General features: G+C 45.8%; 1 protein-coding gene across 1 annotated transcript in view; it reads right to left on the bottom strand.

The window, feature by feature from the left end:
- LOC119655212 (solute carrier family 12 member 4) overlaps window positions 1–18,194 on the bottom strand; it is a 497,211-nt gene extending 479,017 nt beyond the window's left edge. Inside the window, exon 1 of the mRNA XM_038060988.1 lies at window positions 18,119–18,194. Within this exon, the coding sequence (XP_037916916.1) occupies window positions 18,119–18,179 (61 nt within the window). The 5' untranslated portion in view covers window positions 18,180–18,194. The remainder of the gene's footprint in view (window positions 1–18,118) is intronic.
- Between the last annotated feature and the right edge of the window lie 4,990 nt (window positions 18,195–23,184).

Genomic DNA, 23,184 nt, shown 5'->3' with positions numbered 1-23,184 from the left:
GAATAGTCTGTCGGATAATTGGTGGACTTTTGGGGACAGAGGTTTGAGTAATGGACGTGTGAATGATACAATATCTTAATTAGTATTGGCAAGAGTCGAATATTATCTGCTGCCATGCAGCGGATTTAAGGGTAGTTAGTCCGATAAATTATTCCCAATCTCTGGTTAGTCAACTTAGCAGCATCTAAAAAGGGTAGTTGATTTGTTGCCCTCAGACAAAGTGAACCTTGTTACTTCTGGCTTCCACGTAAAAATATGTTAGAGGTGTCAACAGGTGAATGAGTCACTGACTGCCTGAATAATCTGCAGTGACAATATAATGAACCCACCCTACCTAGTCCGTGCACTGACATATCGATCCAAAGTACACCGACGAGATAGGCCTTAACAAAGACGTGGAGCCTCAAGTAACAGTGGCGGTCACTTTCCATGTCCTGCTTTCATATAATAGAGGGAATATTGTGGCCGGATTACCTCATTTTTATGTTGGTGTTGAAATATCTATATTTTCACGATTTTAGACAGAACAACAATGGCGGATTGAAGGCTGTTAATGAGTCGGATTATGTCGAGTACCGTTGGATCGCTAAAAGAAACACCAAAAGAAAAAAGTTGACATTAGCTTTCCGTATTCTGCACGTTCATGTACAAGTAGATCGGAGAAGTGTGAAGACTCGTGAGTCTAGGAACATTGGTTCGGTTGGTGTTGGTGGGGAAAGATGATCCCCTCCACGCCCTCCTGACAAAGCAGATTGTTCGAACACAGAGCTTGCCAGAGGATTAGTTGGGTTTCAACTGACTGACGCTGTACGAACAATCAGATCGACGACTTCGCAATCAGCAGTAGATTCAGGAGTTGTCTAACAAGAATTGACTAGCAAGATTTGCGCTAACATCGGCCTCGAAAAGGATCACCATCTGATGGTTGCTTACTTTTGCTTGCGTGTTGCGTCCGCCACTTCTCGCAGGGTTGAACAGTTGCGACGCTTTAAGTTCAAAATCGACCGCTTCCACGATCCGGCTGTCGCTCGACAGTGGGAGAAGTATCTTGCTGATCGAACGGCAGATTTACTAAGTAACGCGCTTGAAAATACCAATAAGCATTGGGCCAGCATCGAAAATGCTCTTTTATCGGGTGCTACATAGGTCGTTGACCTCATAAGATCTAGCTGACTGTAGAGTCGTGGAAGCGGATCGATGAACAGAAGGGGTCGAAGGCTCTACTGACCGTTGCGAGTAATGGCGAGCGTGACAGGCTGGAATTCCGATACCGAGTAAAATCGCGAGAAGTTCCGTATAGTGTATGCCGTGGCAAGAGAAAATTTGCTACTGCCCTATTCAGGGAGAAGATGCCGAAGAACGCAATGAATTCGGAACTGTATACCGCATCACGAGAAAACTTCAGCGGAATCAAATTAAATTATTTAATTATTATTATTAAATAGGGATAAGTGGATAAGTGGATGTTCACAGCTTCAACATTTTCACCAAACTTCGTGTTTGTTTTCGAGCGAATTCTAAGTGGCAAGATAATGACAGACGATATTATTTATTTTCGCTACCGTATACGTTCTCTTTTCTACTTTGCCCAAGCACCATGACATATTCCTTTAAATACTTCGACTACGCTTATAACATCTGCTTGGTCTCTCACTGAGTCATGGGCTATGACCAAATCGCTCGGTATGTAGAGAAAGAAGTAAACAGCATCAGACTGAAGACAAATATCGACAAAACCAAAATCCACAGTCTCTCTGCCTAACCACATTAATGTGCCGAGCATTGAGAGTGTTGATTAATTTCAATTTCCCCTGACCTTGGTGTCACTCGACGTCGCTGGAAACGCTTTCACTGTTTTGTCCAAAATCTGACGCTGTTAAATTCTGACTGTTTCAGGTTAGGATTGGTTTTGCTACTACATAGGTGTATTATATGGAAAGTGACCGCCACTGCGGACCTTTGAGCGGTCCTACTTGGGCATAAGGGGAACCAGCTTTAAGCCCCGTTTGTTGGAAGCAATGGCTGGTGCGAAAATATTTAAGGTTCTTCCTCTTTTTCTTCTGCCTTTGTCCCGTTCACAAGCGGGGTCGGCTCGTCGTGATCGGTTTCGCCATTTGACTCCATTGAATGCCTGATCCGGGTGCAATCTCGAGGCTTTTAAATCCCCATCCAGCGTATCAAGCCACCGTTGTTTCGGCCGGCCTTTTGGTCGTTTACCATCGACTTCGATGTTCAGACCAATTTTGGCAAGTGAATTTTCGTTAGCGCGAATTGCGTGCAACCCCATAACGATCGCGGGTATCATTTCAGATGTGATTAAACGGTGTCACTCCACTAGTCCAACGCAACATCTTCGTCTCAGTTACCGCAAGACGCCGTTCATTGTCTGTTGTTGTTAGCCAACACTCAGAACCACAGAAGGAGACAGGACGGACAACAGTCCGGCAAATTTTACATTTGACACGTTCGTTTATACGTCGATCACAAAGAACACCAGCTGTGGAACGTCACTTCATCCTAGTTGCGTTAATGCGTGAAGCAATTTCATAACGCAGTTCTTCATTGGCTGATAGCGTTGACCCGAGATATTTAAATTGCTCAATTCTGGGCAGATCACTGCCGCTGACAGTGATTGTGCCTATTTTATGGGGATCGGTCGTCAAAAACACAGTTTTATTCAGATTCAATATGGCGATCATTCCATTTTTGGATAAGTTGTTCAAGATAATTTTTGCTATTAGATGTTAGGAAAACATCATCTGCATAAAGCAGTGTGTCGAGCGCTGGACGTTGGATATCCCGTGTGACGGTGTCCATAACAAGGACAAAGAGGAGTGGTGAGAGGGCACTTCCTTGATGAACTCCAACAGAGACACGAAGCGGTTTTGATACAACCGCCATACTTCGAACTTTACTTTTCGGATCGTGGTAGAGCAATTGAACCCAGCGCACGAGATCTTCTGGCACGAAGTGTTGTTGTAAAGCATACCAGATGAGTTCGTGTTGTACACGGTCAAACGCTTTCTCTAGACCCAGAAAGGCAATGTAAAGAGGGCGATGCTTCTCACGGTGTTTCTCCATGAGTATCCGCGCAGCATGTATTGCGTCAGTAGTTCCGCAGTTCTTGACAAATCCGGCTTGATTCACGGTTATTTCAACGATTTCGCGAATACGGTTGTCGAGAATGCGTTCAAAAATCTTCATGGTATGGGAAAGTAACCGGATCGGACGGTAATTTGAACATTCTGCTGGGCTACCTTTCTTTTTCCATATTGGAACAGTGGTACTTTCTTGCCAGTGAGATGGCAGAATGGAGATCATGAATTTATTTAATATTTCTTTCATGGTTATAGAATCTCCCCGGTAATCCCTCTTTTTCCCTTCCTCGTCATATAGGAGCATTGCCATTCCTTCAAACATTGATTGTTTTCTGAGAATGGGCCCTTGATTTAAATGCGTATTACCCATTCCGCCCCAAAATGTGCCTTAAAAAGTTCTATATTGATATTTCATATGGTTATCTTCGGCGCAAAAATGATTTACAGCTTCTTCTACGTGTAAGCAGATCGCTCCCCCCCCCCCCCCCCATATACGATTGCCAACGGAGTATAACACGTCAACCACACCTACCCATCATCGGAATGCCGAAATGTGGTCCAATTCTCTGTAGTTGTTCCTAAGAAGGCTGCACTTTTTCCCTATTACTCTGTGCCGCTAGCGTTACTGGGGAGCCTCACCCGTCGATCAATCTGGGATAAAGGGTTCCATTGCTCTCAATCTATTCCGCTTTCTAATCAACATATCAACGGATATCTAGTCCACGCACTGATGCAGTTCTTCGTTCGAGAATGTGTCGAGCCAAAGTATACCGACCAGACAGGTCTTACCAAGAAGCGGAGCCTCAAGTAAGAGGTTGGCGGTCACTTTTGATATCCTTCTTTCATATAACAGAGGGAACATTGAGGTGAAACAACCTAATTTTCATGTGAGTACTCGTCAGTTTGAGGAGCCTTCAGTCTTCAGAGCGACTCTGCTTGCCACCTTCTACCAAATCCAAAGCTATTTCGATAAGGTCCGTGGCTCGATGAGAAAGCAAGCAGATGTCATCAGTGAGGCTGCGGTATTTAAAGAAAGATGTCATGCTTCAATGCGCTCATCCACGTCCTCTCGATAAGGCAGCATGGAGATCGTTACCGATAACAAGAATATTTAGTACCGACGATGGGGTCTCGAGGTTTGCGTACTTTGTGAACGATGAACTCCGGGTACTAGGCGTCCCCCAGTTTCAACTAGCCTTAGCTCGGCAAAAAAGGACTTTGACAAGATTGACTACTCTGAAAAACTAAAAAACAAGAAACCTTGAAATAAACTAAAATTAAATCTCGATCATAACGATCCAACGCCGAATGAAAGGGCAATTCTTATCGGTTGAGAACCTGAGTCTAGAATTAGATTCTCCACTTACTCAAGCGGGAGCCAACCTGATTGGGACCCAGTCCTTAACGAACGAGCCGAAGTAGGCACTCTGTCAGCACTCCAGTCATTGGACTCCAATCGGCGCCACCTGCTGAAGCTAAAGCCTTGCCAATATGCAATATCCTCGGACAGCGAATAGCCTTCCGGCAAACCACCTTCGGGCAAACCGCTTTCGGAAAATCACAACCCACGGACTATGCCAAGGTTGAGGGGGAAGGAGCATCCGGAGCACTTGCGACTAAGGAAAAATCGAAAGGACAGCGGTCCTGGGACGATCCCAACTCTTCTACACAAAAGGCAGCAAAGCGGGCTCGACCGGCATTTGCTAAGCCTTGATTTCCAGCCAAGACTATAGGTCTTGTATGACGAAACCAATCCATCCGATTACGATACTAAGCAATGCGAACAGCTCAGGAGGAAACTCCTTCTAGTTGTAAGGACTGCATCCTCACAAAGCAGGTGTATACCATAAAATGCCGCGGCTAAACCTTGCCGACGAAAATACGAACGAGTGGCTCAGGCAGTGCTGCTCCTTCTTCAACGATCTGTGGGAGGGAGCGCGACTCTCCCTGAAAAGGGTTTCCGAGATGCCATCATTCAAGAAGTGCTTCCACTGGTTCCCAGACGAAGAGCGTAAGGATGCTGAGGTTTTGGAATAACTTGGTGTTCGGATTAACCTCATGATCTCCACATGAATGCTGCTAGACAGCAAAACAGGAGAGAGAGTCGATAGGTCAGGAACTCCTCGGAAAAACGGCGCCCAAATTCCAGAGGGAGATACATGTCATTTTATTGGCAACAGAAGAATGTCTGCAACAAAAATAAGGGGCTGCACCATTGGAATTTGTTCCGACAGTCGGGTAGCATTATCAGCAATAAATAACAACGACATATCAAGGCAGTTGGTGTGGAGTTGTCATCAGGTGCTCCTGCAATTTGGACACTGTCAAGTCTACTCTGAAGGGTGAAATTGCAAGGATTCATCCCGCGGAGTTGAGAAATTTGAACTCGTGTCGGCAAGCGAAAACGCTTGTGAAAGAACCTGAGGCCGCTGGAGCGGAACACTGCTCCTCAAACTACCCTATGGAAAAGCTCGTGGTGGTGGTTTCAGCAATATGCAAGCAATGTGAGAAAGAGAGAGGGTCCTGCACTTCATATACAGTTGCCCGGTCTCTTCCGATCTCAGACGAAGACATCTTGGTAATGTTTTCTTCAATGAAGAATTTGCACGTTCTCTCCCTCTGGAAAATGTTTGTCAGACCGGAAAACAATTGAATAGGCGATTTACGGGGATAGTAAAATAGATCTGACAAAGGCCTGAGTGCTCGGAACAGCATTCTCCCCATTATACTAAATTAACTATCTAACCGATGATGGAAAGTAACCTTATGTCACTCCGCTTTGGATTTTAAATTCGTTAGAAAGCTCACTTGAATACAATACGTAAAATTTTGCGTCATCATATGTCACTCTGATAGTACTTCTTCAGAATGCCCTTTCTGTTTTCAGCATCCCAAATAAGCTCCTTGCTCGCTTGTTGAAACCGATCAAGAGCAGGTGAAGCAATGATCTGAACACAACATGCTGTTCCCAAATGATTCGAAAGGTGTTGATTTCATTAATACAGAGGATCCAGAGTAGAAAAGAGCCTGCTCTCTGTCAATCAAGCTTTCAAGATATTTATTAACATATTTAAGGATAATTTTAACTAGAAACTTTACGACAGCAGGAAACACGAAAATACTGCTGTATTTAAGACGCGTATCCTTTTTCGAAACATCGACGAACGTTCGCTTGCTCTGCTGGGGAAGATGTCAGATTCCAAGCTATACAGATGAGGGGTAGTAGTAGAGTGATCCGGCTGAGAACTGTGATGAAATATTGCGTCTATATTTTAAATTTAAGACGACTGTTAACGTCACTAACCTGCAAGATCTTCCGTAATGCGATATACGGTAGCAAAATAATTATGATTTGCCGCAGTTTCTATTGTACGTACACCGTTATAATGAATACAATAAACAGCTTCTCACAGTGAATGAAGATACCACCAGTTTAAATCTGATTGCGTGAACTGTACTGGAGCATGAATTCTTTCATCGCTAAAGATTCTGGAACTAGACCAGAGAACTAGAGGCACGTGGTGTGAGAAATGCTAGCATGTGAGGAGGATTGAGATACTATCATCTCCATAATCGGGATAGAAGGAACGATGCCTACATAGAGGCCTGATACGGGGTGTGGAAATATTCAAGGAAATTATTAACCGATGTCTCAGGAAAGGAAGACCTCTGTTAGCTCCGGAGACGAAACTGGATTGGGTACTGGCAACGTGCGGCTCCGCTTCTCTAAAGGCAAAGTAACTAGCCGAAGTATCCTGCGATGCAGGTGGGAGATAGGCTGTAATTTTGCCGTTTAAAAATGATCCCAATATAGCATGACTGGAAAAATCTACGAGAAGAGCATTGGCTTGCTGGAAAGCCGACTTGATCAGGATCCAAACCTGCGGCAGTAATATTATAAGGCATTCCAAAAGTAGATTGAGATTCTGCTTGCTTCGTGCTGTCGCAAAGATAATATCTAAAACAATGATGGAATGAATCAAGGAGTATCTTGAAAGTTTAATCGGTGTTCTTCATTATGGATCTTCCTGCTCTGACCACATCAAGACCCTGTACTTGATCAGCTCTCATCGATTACGAGAAGGGTTTCGGCAGTGACAATAGGGAGTGTATCTGGAGTCATCTGCCTACTGGAAGTTTTCAGAAGAAACTAATCGCATTATCGCATTAACGTGGAATTCCTTTCAAAGGACAATCGGCCATGACTGGATATAATTCATACCGATATCTTGTTTATGGATTTATAAAAAGGAGCAAATACCAGACTCTAGCCACTCCGGTCACGTTGTTTTCAAGATCACCCCTATTAGCAGCGTCTGATAAGCTGCCTTTGCCCTGGAAGAAACTGCAAGTTGTTTAATTTTGCAAATTGGGTGGTAGCTCAAGACCGCAAGCAGTGGAAGTAAGTTGATTTCCAACTAGTTCGGTCCAATCCAGCCGGCGGTCGAGTGGATAGCGGGCAAACTTGTTTTTAGACGTTTTTAGATGGCAACCGTAATATGTGTCGTTACGGATTAAGCTTCGGCGTCCATTAGAGACTTACGTAGCGGGACCGTACCCGGAGGTCAAACCGGAAGCACCTGCAGAGGCCACTAGGTGTCAACACATCAAATTGGATTCATTGGTAGTTTGCACAGCAACTCCATCTACGAAGAAATTATACAGATGTGGACATGGTAGACGATGTAGCGACACTTCCTGTTCGTTCGTTTGGCACAACTAGTATCGTTCCCAATTCATCGCCCAATAGAAATGCTCACATCGCCCAATAGAAATGCCAGCATCTTTGAGGACTATATTTGATGGATCTTGCATCCAGAGCATCAGCAGAAATGAACGTCCTCCTCGGAGCAGATATTTATCATCTCATAATGGAGCCCGGACTTCGTAGTGGACAACCTGGTGGGCCTTGTGCAGAGGCAGTTCAACTCAGTGGGGTTGTATTGGGTCCAGCTTTTGTGGCAACTCCCACACAGGTAGAATCGTTGACTGCCCTTTTTAACGCATCGGCATCAACGTAGATTTCAGTGGTTCAGACAATTTCTGTTTTGCGAGTTACGATAGCACTCAACGAAACTCAAGCCTTATGTGGCTAATTCTATGACTATGCTAGACGTGGCCAGTCAGTTGCAAAACTTCTCAACCATCCTGCCCTTTCAAAGCCCAGCTTAGCTTACCATTTCGATGGCGTATTTCGAAGTAAGTATACAATCGCCTTTTTCAGCGAATTCGGATCAGGCTCATCTTGTGAAAAAATCTCCGATTATCGCGATATAAGCACATATTATTCGCCCTCTGACCATTTCATACGAATCGAGCAAATTACAAGACGGTAATTTCCCTCTTGGATCAATTTAGCCAACCTTGGCGCTTGCTCATAATAGTGATTTGTATATGAAGATAGACTCCTTCTCACCGGCATCTCCTTGGCATTTCTACAATCAACGCTTGGAACTGGAACAGGCGTTGACTCTTGTCCTTCGCATCGAACAAGGAGTGGCTTTGGCAGCAGAGCTTCAAGCACTCTGTGGGAACACTCGCTTGGTGACTTCTAGTTACTATTCTCCTCCCCCTCACCTCGTACGTGGACGATCAATGGCTACTTTGGTTAGGAGGACGAATCCAGCATTTTAAACCGTCATAAGATTTGATCATCCCGTCGAAGGCCGCTTCCAGCAGCACGCATCACTTTACGCCTCTCTCTTTTAGCGATCGGGCTGAATTATTATAACCCATTTACTGTTTGCATCAGGACCACCCAGGGCTGACAACCCTACACGGAAAACAACATGTTACGAAGCCACAACAGGAGCCTCGGATAGGACGGATTTTAAAACGACGGACCCGGCAACGACAAAGGAACAACGATTGGCGCATTTTCTCATGGAACGTGCGTTCCCTGTACAGAGATGAAGCTGATAAGCAGCTAGCCGATACCCTGTCCCAATATAGGGCTGATATAACAGCGTTGCAAGAGATGCGATGGACAGGGACCGGTTTCCTGGAGAAGAGCCACTACACCATATATTATAGCGGTCATCCAGTAAACCATGTGCTCGGAGTAGGTTTCTTAGTCAGCCAAAAAATGAAACCTGCTGTTATCGGCTTTGAAAACATAAGCGAACGGCTATGCACTCTGCGCTTGCGAGGCAAGTTTAGAAATATAAGCCTCATTAACGTTCACGCCCCTACAGAAGAGACTGCAGAGTCGGAGAAGGATACCTTCTACGAGGCAGTAGAACGAACTCTCGAAGCTTGTCCCAGATATGGCATTAAAATCAAATTTGGGGATTTTAACAGCCTAGTAGGGAAGGAGCCCGTATTCCGGCGATACGTTGGCTCCCATAGTTTACACGAAAAAACAAATGATAACGGACCGCGGATTATTCAATTAGCAGGGTCACACGAAATGGTTGTTGGAAGTACCTGGTTTGCGCGGAAAGCGGTCCACAAACATACGTGGGCCTCTCCAGACGGGACCACTTTCATCCAAATTGACCACGTGTTGATCGAACGCCGCCACCTCTCAGCCTTGATGAATGTCAGAACATATAGGGGGGCCAATATAGACTCGGACCACTTTCTCGTTGACATGGTGCTCGAGCCCGAATAACAATACCACCTAGAATCCCCTCTGACAATCAGGTGAGAGTGAACACTGAAGCCATCCACAACACAACCCTCCGCGACACCTATAAGGGGGAAATGGATGCCGCAATAACCGCAGTCAACAGAGGACCTGGAGATGAAGCATCAACTAATGATCTTCACAACCACCTGAAGAACGTTATCATGGATACGGCCACAAATATACTTGATCCCAGCCGCAAAAAGAGTCGGAACGGCTGGTTTGACGATGAATGTAGGCTAGCAACGGAACGGAAGAATGCCGCATACCGAGTAACGTTGCGTTCTCAAAGAACGCGGGCACGCGCAGAGACTTATCATGAACTCCGTCGAGCGGAGAAGCGACTTCACACACGGAAAAAGGAAGCCTGGGAGAACCAACAAGTCTGTGAACTAGAAAAGTACAGGGAGCAACCGCACCAGGCGCGGAAGTTTTACCAACAAGTCAGCAGGATGAAGCCTTATACACCTCGATGCTCATCCTGCTGAGACAAAGAAGGAAATCTGATTTCCGACAGAATGGGCATATTAGAGCGATGGGTTGAGTACTTTGATGAACTACTGAACAACCAGAACAACGGCGAGTTGGAGGTCCCGCCAACTGAAGACGACGGACAAATACTGCCACCACCAAGTTTAGGGGAAACAGTCCGTGCAATTCATCGGCTAAAAAATCATAAGTCGCCAGGAGCCGATGGAATTACAGCCGAATTGGTTAAATATGGAGGCGACCAGTTACACCAAGTGGTTCATCAACTTGTGCTCAAGGTATGGGACAGCGAATCAATGCCTGGCGATTGGCAACGAGGCATAATCTGTCTCATACATAAAAAGGGAGATATCACACAGTGCAGCAATTATAGAGGTATCACGTTGCTGAGTACCATCTATAAGATATTTTCCACTATCTTGCTAGGCCGGATAGCCCCATACGCCCAGAACATCATTGGCCCATACCAAAGAGGCTTCACTCCAGGCAAATCAGCAACAGATCAGATTTTCTCTCTGCGGCAGGCGATGGAAAAACTGTTGGAATATGGACAACAGTTGCACCACCTGCTCATCGACTTTAAAGCCGCCTATGATAGCATAGCCAGGGTAAAACTGTACACGGCCATGAGAGAATTCGGTATCCCGACGAAATTAATAAGACTGACTAGGCTGACCCTGACCAACGTGCGAGGCCAGATAAAAGCAGCAGGATCACTCTCAAGACCATTCGACATCAACAACGGTCTACGACAAGGGGATGCGCTATCATGCGTCCTCTTTAACCTGGCCCTCGAGAAAGTGATCCGTGATGCTGAGGTGAATGTAAGAGGTACGATCCTCTTCAAGTCCACCCAACTACTGGCCTATGCTAACGATATCGACATCATGGGAAGAACCACCCGAGACGTTCAAACTGCCTTCATCCAGATCGAGCAGGCGGCAATCGGCGCGAGATCTTGGGCTGCACATCAATGAAGGCAAGACAAAATATATGGTGGCAACGTCAGCACCGAAGACGAATCAACCAACAACATCAAACCGCACTGGTCAAACACAAACACGAAGAAGAATAAGGATAGGAGAATACAACTTTGAGACCGTTGACAATTTCTCCTATCTAGGATCGAAAATCACAACCGATAACAACTACGATGATGAAATCTATTTCAGCTTACAAAGACTGTTCCGCTCGAAACGTCTCACCATAGGGTCAAAGCTCTTACTGTACAAGACTATGATCTTGCCAGTCCTCATGTATTCCTCGGAAACTTGGGTTCTTAGCAAGAAAAATTGCGAACTCTTGGCCGCGTTCGAGAGAAGAATCCTCCGAAGAATTTTTGGCCCCCTACATGAGGATGGACGATTCCGTAGCCTACACAATGACGAAATCTATGAGCGATTCCATGACCGTCCGGTTGTGGATAAAATCCGGCTCAATAGGTTAAGGTGGGCGGGTCACTTAATCCGTATGGATGAGGATGATCCCACCCGGAAAGTCTATAAGGGCAATATCTATGGTAGGAAAAGAAGACGAGGCAGACCCTGCCTAAGATGGAGCGATGGCGTGGCCAGGACGCCAGACAGCTTTTAGGGATATCGAATTGGTGGACCTCGGCGCAAAACCGGGATGTCTGGAGTTCCTTATTAAGGCAGGCCTAGACCGGATACCGGTTGTTGCGCCGTTGATGATGATCAGGACCACCCATTCTTTTATTACTCAGAAAGCAAATTTGGCTATCCTTGCATGTATAGTTACGATTGCATGCACAGCTGGGGGCTGAGTTCCTAGGCACTTCTTGATGCATTTACACGTCTCATTGGAGGTCGAAGTCGGTGCGGCGATCTGTACAGTGATATTGGCGCGACCTTTGTCAGCCCGGTTACGTTAGTAGGGTATGGTTGTCCTCGAATTTGGCAGCCCACCTCCACAGATGCTCCTCATCAGAGAGTATTATGGGAAGCAGCGGTCAAGTGAGCTAAATACCACTTGGCCCGTTTAGTGGGAAGATAGTCCCGACTGCATTTTTGGAAGATTACTTCCTGCTTTCTGCCAATTAATTGCTCTTCAATAGGGAGTTGATGAATGAAGATCCCGAAAGGAAGATATATCCATTCCGTACACTCCTGTAGCATCAATTATTGCTCTACAGGGAAGGCCAGTATAATACTTATTATGGAAAACGAAATTTATCTCTGTCATCAAAGGGCTAAAAATAACACAAAAAATACTCTCCCAACGATCCCTCTGAAATTTTAATTAATTTTTCTGCCTTTATTATACAAATTTTGGGGGTAGTTTTGTTTGGCTTGGCCTCCCTTTGGCATATATATAATGTAATCATATAATCAATCCATCGATTTTAATTGTCGATGTAAGCATTTAAATTCCTTTGCCATGACACCCTAACCACTGTCACAGCAAGCCTAAAAGCCTGTTAGACTCCAATGCATTTATTATCAAACCACCCGCAAAGTATAATAAAAAATCAATTTTCCTACCAAGTAAATCATAAAATTTAATCCATCAACACTATTCAGACATTAATCCATTTAATTACGCTTTTATCTCCTGATTCAATCAGGATGAAATTAATAGATTTCCAATCTAGCTCCCTTCGTCCCTCTCCCTTCGTCCCTTCTATGCTTTTCTGAATAATCCGTCATTTTGATTTATGACTTCATCGCTCTATGGACTCCCTCTCTATAAACTATGTCATATTTGCTTTCGTTGTCATCATTATCCTTTCTGTACGAGTATCAAACGCAAATAATTTTAGCTTCTAATGAACTCCGAGTTGGGTCCTGACTAGAATATGTGCAGGAAAGTAATTTGTTCAAGCGAGACATCGTTAAAAATATTCAAGGAACTGCTGTGATTTATGACGGGGGCCGGGAGGGAGGCTGCTGACTTAACAGATTTTTTAGCCTCGTCAAGTAATTGTTGTGACACTGGTAAATCTGCATAAATTCCATTATAGATGTTTTATTGTGAGATGGATTTTCGTCCAAACTAGGTGGAAAATTTGCATACTTGAAAGTATCTAGGAAATATTAACGGTTCGGGTAAGGGTCTATAAATTTAAAATTGCTTGGATATAGGTCAATAAAAGGGATAAGATGGCATATTTACCATGTGGTCATATACTGCGTTTTATGGTAAGGAAGATTAAAGAGATAATAACTCGAAAAGATAAATTGTTAAATGTATCTGTCCCCCGGTGTAGAGTTGCCAAATCTCCCATCAGGCGCGTCCCTTCGTGCGGATAAGGGAATGCTCGGCGAATGTGTCATGCACGCGCAGGTCGGGTAGGTGGGAAATAAACGCCCACCCGTGGATAAAAATTGGCTATGGGAAGGATATCTAGAAAATAAACCAAATATGGAGGAGGAGAAAGGTAGTTTTTTTACGGTGCAGGGCTTCGAAAACCCAGTGCCGGCCGTAGATATCCAACGACCGGAGTGCCTCAGCAGTGGCTACTGGGGCATCTAATGAAATGGTGGAGTGAAAATTAGGTCCACACCGGATCCTTTTAGGAGTTCGAAGCTTGGGAGTTCACCACCGATGACAATGGTTCCCTTTGGTAGTCGAGATTTGTCGCGGGGCGCTGAAAGAAACATGAATAGTCCCTTGATCGACATCATCCCTTGTGGTGCAAGGCGCGAAAATAAACGGGAACATATCGGAATGGCGTTCGTTACACTCGGGGAACGAATAAATGAACTGTGCGAGTTCATCAAGGAGAGGCGGAATATCCATCAAAATATTCGAGCCTTGATAAGAGGCATTAAATTGTCTCATATCAAGGCACTCGAAGAAAAGAATTCCCAAGCGACAGGTGGCAAGGTCACAAGGGAAACACAGGTGACGCCTCCCAAAGATAAGGCAGGCGGGAAAACTGGAAAACGGACTAGAGACGGTACCAGTGAGCCTCTAGGACCGTAGCAAGTCCCGAAGAAAAAAAAAGCCTGTTCATCAAAGAAGGCGGAGTCGACGAGAGTACCCGCGAAAGTCGGTAATCTCACGATTGCAGCCACATCACCTGCAAAAGTGGAAGAAACCAACGCTCGGAGGCCCGAACAATGGGTTAAGGTGAGAGGAAAAAGGACAAAAAGAAGCTCCGCCCGGAAATAATAATTATTTCCAAGAAGGGAAATATGTCCTATGCCGACATCCTCCGAAAAGTGAAATCAGACCCGGAACTAATGGATTTGGAGAATAGTGTAAGCCGTATCAAGCAAACGTAGAGAGGGGATCTGATGCTGGAACTAAGTAAATCCGCCGACAAGTCGGCCGATAACTTTCCCGGCAAGGTGGAAAAGGTATTAGGAGAGGAACCGTAGGTAAGAGCTCGGAAGCAGGAGATAGTGGTTGAATGCAAGAACCTAGATGAGGTCACCTCACGGGAGGACATCTGTGATGCGCTAAAGCAACAGTTCAACCTTAGCGATGTAGACCAGAGTGCCATAAAAAGAATGAAAAAGGCATATGGCAGCACACAGACCGCTATTATTAGTTTCCCGGCGGAATCAGCTATTAAGTTCATTACCGCGGCAAGGTAAGAATAGGTTGGGTGGTGTGCAGGCTCAGGGAGCAAATATCTCTAAAGAGATGCTTCAGATGCCTCGATTTCAGCCGTTTTGTGGTGTCATGCACTAGCCAGCAAGATAGGTCGAGAAGTTGCAGGAAGTGGAAGAGAAGGGGAAGACGGCCACCACAGAAAAGATTGCACCGGAAAACCACGGTGTATGCTGGGTAGTGGGAAAGAGGGCGTGGACGAGCGGCATGTTGCGGAAAGCAGCAGATGTCCGGTATATAGGAGGGAGCTGAATCGCACGGCAAATGATATTGATACAAATTAATCTCAATCACTGTGAGGCAGCTCAGGACCTGCTCTCGCAAACCATTCGAGAGTCGAATGTGAATGTCGCGGTACTTTGCGAGCTGTACAGAAACCACGGCAGTGCGACTTGGGCGGTGGATGCGTCTGCCAACGCCGCAATCTGGGCGCGCGGAAGACAGGCCATTCAGGAAGGCATGCCCCCCCTCCCCCCGCCCCCCTGCAGCAGGTTTTATAAGGGCGAAGGTCAACGGTGTCCATATTTACATCTGCTACGCTCCTCCTAGTGCAACCTTAGCACAATATGAGAAGATGTTAGACAGTCTGGTGTTGGACGCTAGAGACCGCAGCCCTAAAATTATTGCGGGCGATTTCAACGCGTGGGCCCTGGAGTGGGGAAGCCGATCCACGAACACCCGAAGTCAAATTCTGCTGGAGTCTTTTGCGGAGCTGGAAATCGTGCTGGCCAACGTTGGATGCATGCCCACCGTTCGAGGTAGAGGGTCAGGTTCGATCGTTGACCTGACATTTGTTAGCACTTCACTGGGGAGGCAGATGGCTTGGCAAGTGAGTGAGCACTACACCCACAGTGACCACCAGGCCATCTTCTTCCGCATTAAATACCGAGGAAGTAATCAGCGACGATCTGGAGATAGTAAGGCTAAACCGGTTGGCTGGTCTATCGGAGCTTTCGGGGAGACATTCCTAGCGGCATTGGAGGGAGCCCATGATCCGGATGGAATAGCAGTGGAAAGGGTCACACAGCTGTCTCAGCGTGTAACCGAAGCATGCGGGGCTACGATGTCACGACGACGATTGCACCACGGCAAGAGGCCAAACTACTGGCGCAACAAGGAGATCGTGACCAAAAATCACCTCAAGTAACATGCACACGGCTCTTGTTACAAATAATTATTATACAACTCTTTTCCCGCAGCAGGAGCAGGATGAAAGTGAACCCCAACTGGCAGGTCATCAGGACGTCTTCTCGATCGCTAGTGTTACCGATGAGGAACTTGGGGAAATCTGCGTACGTACTGGGGATAGCAAGACGCCGGGATTGGACGGAATTACGAACAGGGCTCTGAAGGTGGCAGTCAAGGCCAGACCAAGGTCGTTCGCAAGCACATTCGAATCGTGCATGGCGGAAGGAGTATTTCCCGCCCATTGGTAGAGGCAGAAGCTGTGTTGCTACTGAAACCCCAAAAACCACCTGGCGTGCCCTCATCATATCGCCCTATTTGTCTCTTAGACACCATGGGGAAGATGTTGGAGAGGATGATATACAATAGACTGCTCCCGTTCATCGAGCTTGCGGGTGGTCTTTCAGAGCGGCAATATGGGGTTTCGGCGAGCCCGTTTTACTGGCCCGTTCTGGGGCTGGATTAAAGGCGCTTTGGCCAAACTGGGTGTTCCTAGCTACTTGGTTCGGCTAATCGAGAGTTACCTTTCGGACAGACTTCTCTGGAGGCGGACGATGGGCCGAAGGAGTACATTGTGATAGCAGGTGTGCCTCAACGTTCTGTATTGGGATCACTGCTGTGGAACATAATGTACGACGAAGTGCTTGGCCTACGCGTGCCAGAGGAGGCAACGCTGATTGGTTTTGCAGACGACCTGGCGGTAGTTGTAATTGCAAAGCGTCCCGGGGATGTGGAGCTTTATGCAAATGAAACCATTCATACCATCAAGTCATGGTTACAAATGGCCAAGCTAGACCTGGCGGACGAAAAGACGGAGGCGGTGCTCATTACCAACCGCAGGAAGAACAACACGGTTAATATCCGCGTTGGTAATGTCAAAATCAAATTGCAAATACCTGGGGGTGATGATCGATGCCAAGCTGAGTTTCAAGGGACACTTGGATTATGCGTGAGAGAAGGCAGCAAATGCTAGCTCATCCCTTGCAAGGATGATGCCTAACGTGGGAGGGCCGAAGTATAGTCGCAGACTGCTCATCGCGGGAGTGCTGAAGTCGATCCTGCTATACACGGTCCCTGTCTGGGCGGGAGCGTTGAACCACGGTGTAAACCGGAGGAAGATAAGTTCGGCATACCGGAAACTTGCGCTAAGGGTGTGCAGCGCATTCGGGACGACGGACGGCGTCGACGGAGGCAGTGTCATCGCGGAAATTATCGCTATAGATCTTCTATCGAGCGACGCACGCTGGCTCTACGAAAAACGGAAGGCAATTCCAGCCGAGGTGAATGCGGATTTCCGAAAAGCCATCAGGAGAGAGTTGTGTGGCAAGTGGCAACAACGATGGGATAACTCTGACAAGGGCCGGTGGACCCATACATTGATCCCGTGTATCGAGAAATGGGTCAACCGAAAGCACGTAGAAATGAATTACCACATGACACACACTTATGGGACACGGTGGCTATAGGAAGTATTTGCATCGCTTCGAGTTGGACGAGTCTCCCAACTGTCCTTAATGCGGTGCTACACCCGAGGATCCGGAGCACGTTATGTTCCATTGTCCCAGATTTCTGCAGCAGAAAAGGAGGTTGAACAGCATCTTGGGGGCGGACATCGAGCCCTCCAACCTGGTGGAAGCGATGCTGAAGTCGGAGGAAAGCTGGATGGTGGTAAATGAGGCAGTAACCGTGGTGCAGACAAAACTCCTGGAGTTGGATCGAGCTCGGAAGGCGCGCGACGGAGACGCGACATGGAAGAGCTGGTGTAGCGAACCAGAGCCTCCCCCGCGAAGTAATACTTCACAGTGGTCCCACGGGGAGGGGCGGAAGAGTGTTTTTAGTGGGTGCGAATCCCACACAGCGCAGCAGCGTCTTTCTAAGATTTCCATCTATATCCATAAAAAAAAATGTAACTGTTCCATAAATTACTGATTTAAAAATTGCAATCACATCCGATTTACTTTAAAAACAACTTCCCAACAAGATATCGAGCACACGCGCCTCATTCTAAATCAGTTCATGGCCTTCTTGCGCCACCCCATTAATATGCAAGGGGTCAACCCATTTAACCGTTGAAATGTTGAAATTCTGCACTCAGTAAGTGAATTGTGAAGTGAAATCTAATATGTATACAGTAAAGTACCTTCATCCGTCTCGTAGACTTCCATCTCAATTTCCTCGGTCCGAGTCGCCTTAGCCGCCATTCTGCTGATGATGATGTCGATGTTATTACTCGAATAATCCCTTTTACGAAATGTTTGCTTTTCTCCAGAGAAGGACTGCTCCTTTGGTCCTTTGGCGAAGTGATGCAGGGCCCGTTTTTTGCCCCCGTTGTAAATCCCTTTAGCCGGGACTTTTGTTGAAAACCCTTTTTGTTTTATGTTCCGATATTTAATCTTAGTTGGTTAGCTTGGTCATACATTTGCCCGGGAACAGCTTTCGGGATTCCATCGATAGAATTCCGTTTTTCTCGCTCGAGAAACTTTTCAATGTTTTATACTCCACAGGATGTCGACTCCATTCTATATTCAATTTAATCCATTAGCATGCATGGGAGCAAACTTTGGCTCTGAGTGGAATGCTGAACATTACGCTGTCTGCAAGTTTCGATATTGAATCGAGTTTTGGTTCGACTTTGAAGAAAAGCAACATCAATATGCAAACACCAATAAGTACCCCCGAATATTTCAGCTACACAGATCAAGTGACAATCCGGCGAGTGGAAGGGATTCAAATATCCGCATAAGATTTGAGCACAGCTTTACACATGACACAGAACCGAAAAGGGATAATTTCACAATATCATCATCGCACGTTAGCTTTCTAGCAGGACTCCGAACCGCGTCAGATGCAAACCACTACCTTCCGCAATCTTTGTTAGCATCCAGATCACCTTAAAAGCTTTTTCTACCACTTTTCGTTTACAATGATACCAACTGCATCATTGTATCTTTTCACTTTACCGAACAATGAAAACCACACCAGGAGCACTCCTACCACGGCCTAGAAAGAGCCGGGGGCGACTTTTATCCTATATTTCGTTTTTGCAGCTTCCACTGAATCAGGCTTATGACCCGTATGATATGCCTGAATTAAGGTCGTCTATTTCAACCATAATCCGTTGCCCAACTACTCCTTAACCCGCCACTGATGTTAATCCTCAGGACCTCTAGGCACATGGGTGCATGCACCGTTGATACTGCTTTTTCCTGCCACTTCCAGGAGCTTTTTGCATTCCTAGGTCATGGAACGTCGACGATGGTTTAGCTCCTGTTGCAAATGCACAAATGAGATTTTCTCGACGGAGCTGATGAATTGATGGATGGATGGATAGAGATGGGCTACATGAGAGCGGGTAATGAAAGTTTCAACGGCAGGGGCAGTTAAAGCGTTAATAAAAAAGCAAATATTTTCTGTAGTTATACTCTTGTGGAATAACTGAAAATTCACGTATGTAACGAGTAGGGCGCTCTGCAATGGAGGAATGTTCTAATCAACCCTTGTTTTAATCATGCTCGAGGTAGCGGCGAGAAAGTCAATAAAAAATGGCAAAGAAACTTTAATTCCATTCCAGGAAACTTCATCGGCAATTTACTTTGACTCTTTAACCTTTGTGACCATAACTTTGTTAAGTCCTGTAATCAACTTGCATTAAAAGTAGTTCACCAGCAAAATGCACACAAATTGACAAATGGTTTTTATAATTCTTTTGATGCACACGGGAAAAATTTTAGAGTTGCACAATTAGTGAAAGGTTCCATACAAATTTACAAGTGGGACTTGGCTTTTATCTGATGTGTGTAATTTATCTTAAAAAAAGTCTTTTCTTTCAGGGAGATTGATAATCTTAGAGAGTGGCGTTGCCAATTACTTCCAGACACTTGACGAAAAGGCCCCTTTTCATCATCTTCATGCCGCCTGCTTATGTTCCACAAAAATACGAGAACACGGTTCCTTATAGACACAGGTGCCGCATGTGCGTTTATCCGTGCTCAAAATTCTAAGAACCCTGCAAAAAGGCTCGATTCGAGCTTTCGGCTGCCAACGGAACACCAATTGCCACATATAGAATGGCTAACCTCAAACTCAACCTCGGCCTTCGACGGAATTTCCCAAGAAGATTTGTTATAGCGGACGTTGCCAAACCCATACCTAGGGCTCATTTTTTTAGCACATAACGGACTCCTTCCAGACCTTTAGCATGGTTGTCTTCGCGATTCAACAACTCACCTTACTTGTCAAGGAGGGATGGCTGAGTGTACAATCCCGATCATCACAGCACCGACTGGAGGAACTCCTTACCATGATATGCTACATGAGCTCCCGAAAATAGCTCGTCCGAGCTGAACATTGCGAAAAGGAATTCAATACCATGATCTAGCTAGGATTCGTGCGTCCATCAAATTTCCCACCCGACCAGTTTTGACTGGTGAACACCCGCGCACTTGGGGTCTTCTCGGACCTGGATGTCTACCAGTAACTAACACACTCTTCACTACGCATCGTAAGGAGTCGTCCTTCACTTATCGAGTACGCTGGCAATACAGGCTCAGTCCTAAACATCAGTTCACTTGGGGTGTGCAGCAATCTTGCCCGGGAATCGTTGCGTTGAACGCGCTTTCATTGAAGGGTATTAAAGCTGCTGTTTTTAAGGCAAATATGGTGGCGCGAACGTTCCAACGAATTATCGACAAGGCTTTAAAAGATTTGAACCTCTGCTATGCCCACATCGATGATATATTAGCCGCTTCACCTTCACGTGAGCAAGCCAGCCACTTAAGAACTCTGTTCCAAAGGTTGGAACAATATGGTGTACTCGTGAATCAAGCAAATGAGTTTTTGGTCAGCAAAAGGTCAATTTTTTTAAGATACCGTCCCTTGCCAATCAAAATCAAAGCGATCCAATCATACCCGTAACCAACTAACGTGAAGCAGCTTAGAGCATGCCTGGATATGTTGAATTTTTACAGAAGGTTCAAACCCAGAGAAGCAGCAGTGCACTCTACGAAATTCTTCACGGAAAAATTAAAGGAAATTCACCAATCAACTGGACCAGTGAATCTACCGCAGTTTTTGAAGTTTCCAAAACTGCACTGGAACAGGTGACCCTCCTTGCACATCCAAACTCTGACGCACCTTTGGCTATTTTCTGGGATGCATCTGACTTCGCGATTGGAGTAGTCCTCCAACAGCCGATTAATTGTTGCTGGCAACCAGTGGCTTTCTTTTCAAGGAAGTTCGGATCAGTGGAACCTACAGCACGACCGGGAACTACTAACGACGTACCTATCGATAAAACACTCGTCATGCGACTGCCTTTGCGCCACCATCATATAGATTCGAGCACGTTCATCTGGATCTTATAGTCGTGCCTTATTACTAGGGGCAACGGTACTGTCTGACCATGGTAGAAATGGTCTATGTTAGCTGAAAGTAGCACCAATCCCTGATTAACAAGCCAGAACGTTCCCTGACACTTGGATCTCCAGTTTCGGCATATCAGTTCGGATCACCACAGATCAAGGAAGACAGTTTGAATCGAGATCATTTAAGAACTCAGCAACCTAATCGGTGCAACCCCCATCAGAACTACAGCATACCATCCGGCAAGTGATGACATAGTCGAGTGTTTTCATCGTCAGCTCAAAGCAGCCATAAGATGCCACAATAGCCGCTGCATGGAAGCATTGCCTGTCATGCTACTGGGCATTCGCACAGCCTGGAAGGAAGACGTCGTCGCAACTGCAGCAAAAATGTTGTATGGACAGCCATTATGCCTCCTAGGCGACTTACAATCCAACAATGAGCAGATATACATATCTAATATCGCCAAGGAGTTGAGACAGCGTTTCCAACTGTTACGTACAGTCAATAGGAGTCAAAATGACAGCAAAAGAATATTCATATTCAAAGACCTGGTGAAAACAAGCCATGTCTTCATCCGTAACGACGGTCCAAATAAAATACTCCAACATTCATACCAGGGCCCGTATCGGGTAATCAGTAAAACGAATAAGTTCTTTAAAGTTGAAGTGGACGGACGTATCATTACAGTATCCATTGATCGGCTCAAGCGATGATCGACGAGAAGGGAAGCCGATCTGGGACCAACAACAGGAAACCTCCGTGAAATACCGGGAGTGGGCAATGCCGAGAGAGACATTCGAAAAATCGTTAAATTTCCGTTCAACAACCTGAAGTGGCAAATTCAGTGAAATCTGGTAAACGGGTTAGATTTCTTGATCGTTACCAGGCAGGCCTTTAATAATTTAACAATAACAAGGCCATAGATTCACAGCTGGCGTCAGGGCATGGCTAGCTAACCTATCGTAATTTCATTTCACTCAATCACTGGCAGGGGTGCCAATTACTTCTAGACACTTATCTGGTATTAGAACTTCTAATCTCCTTTCTTTTCAACCGAAATGATCTACTCCCTAAAAACAAAGGAAAAAGAGTACCGATAACGTGCAGCCTCACGACAATCCTCCAAGATGGAGTGCAAAACTTGGGAAACGGCTACTAAACCAACACTAACAACTCTGCTGACAAGCCATACCTTCACCTCCATCTCCTAATCGCTGGGAGTTCTTTTTTAACGAAAAATTGCAGATTGAGAGGGATGAAGGGGAGTCTCTCGAAGTTAAAAACGGAACAAATGATGTCAGCTCGATTCCCAGTTCAAGGGTTAGACAGGGTTGATAACCCTACATGGAAAACCACCTATTACGAAGTCTCTGAAGGAATCTCAGGCTGTACTCACAACACAACAACGGGCCAGGCCGAGGAAAAGAACAAACAATTCATGCGAGACATATAATAGAACCGCGCCCTTGTACAGATCAAAAGCCGCTCAACAGTTAGCTGCTACCCTGTCGAAATATATGGTTCATGTCATCGCCTTGAAAGAGATCTACTGGACAGCCGATGCCTTGGAGAAGAAGAGCCACTATGCCATATACTAATCTGAGTAGGCACTTTGCCCTCACTAACGTTTGTACCCCTACATATGAGACTGCAGATTCAGGGAAGGATACCTTCAACGGGATAGTGTAACCACCCCCCAAAACCAATCCTAGCCAAGTAGGGAACGAGCCCGTATTCAGGCTATACGTCGGCTCCAATAGCTTGCATAAAATTACCAATGACAATGGACTGAGTATTATTCAGTTAGCAAGGCCCCAAGAAAAAGTCATTGGAAGCACCCAC

The sequence above is a fragment of the Hermetia illucens genome, chromosome 4 (genome assembly GCF_905115235.1).
Source record: "Hermetia illucens chromosome 4, iHerIll2.2.curated.20191125, whole genome shotgun sequence".
NCBI lineage: Eukaryota > Metazoa > Arthropoda > Insecta > Diptera > Stratiomyidae > Hermetia > Hermetia illucens.
This window is presented reverse-complemented; position numbering and strand designations above follow the sequence as displayed.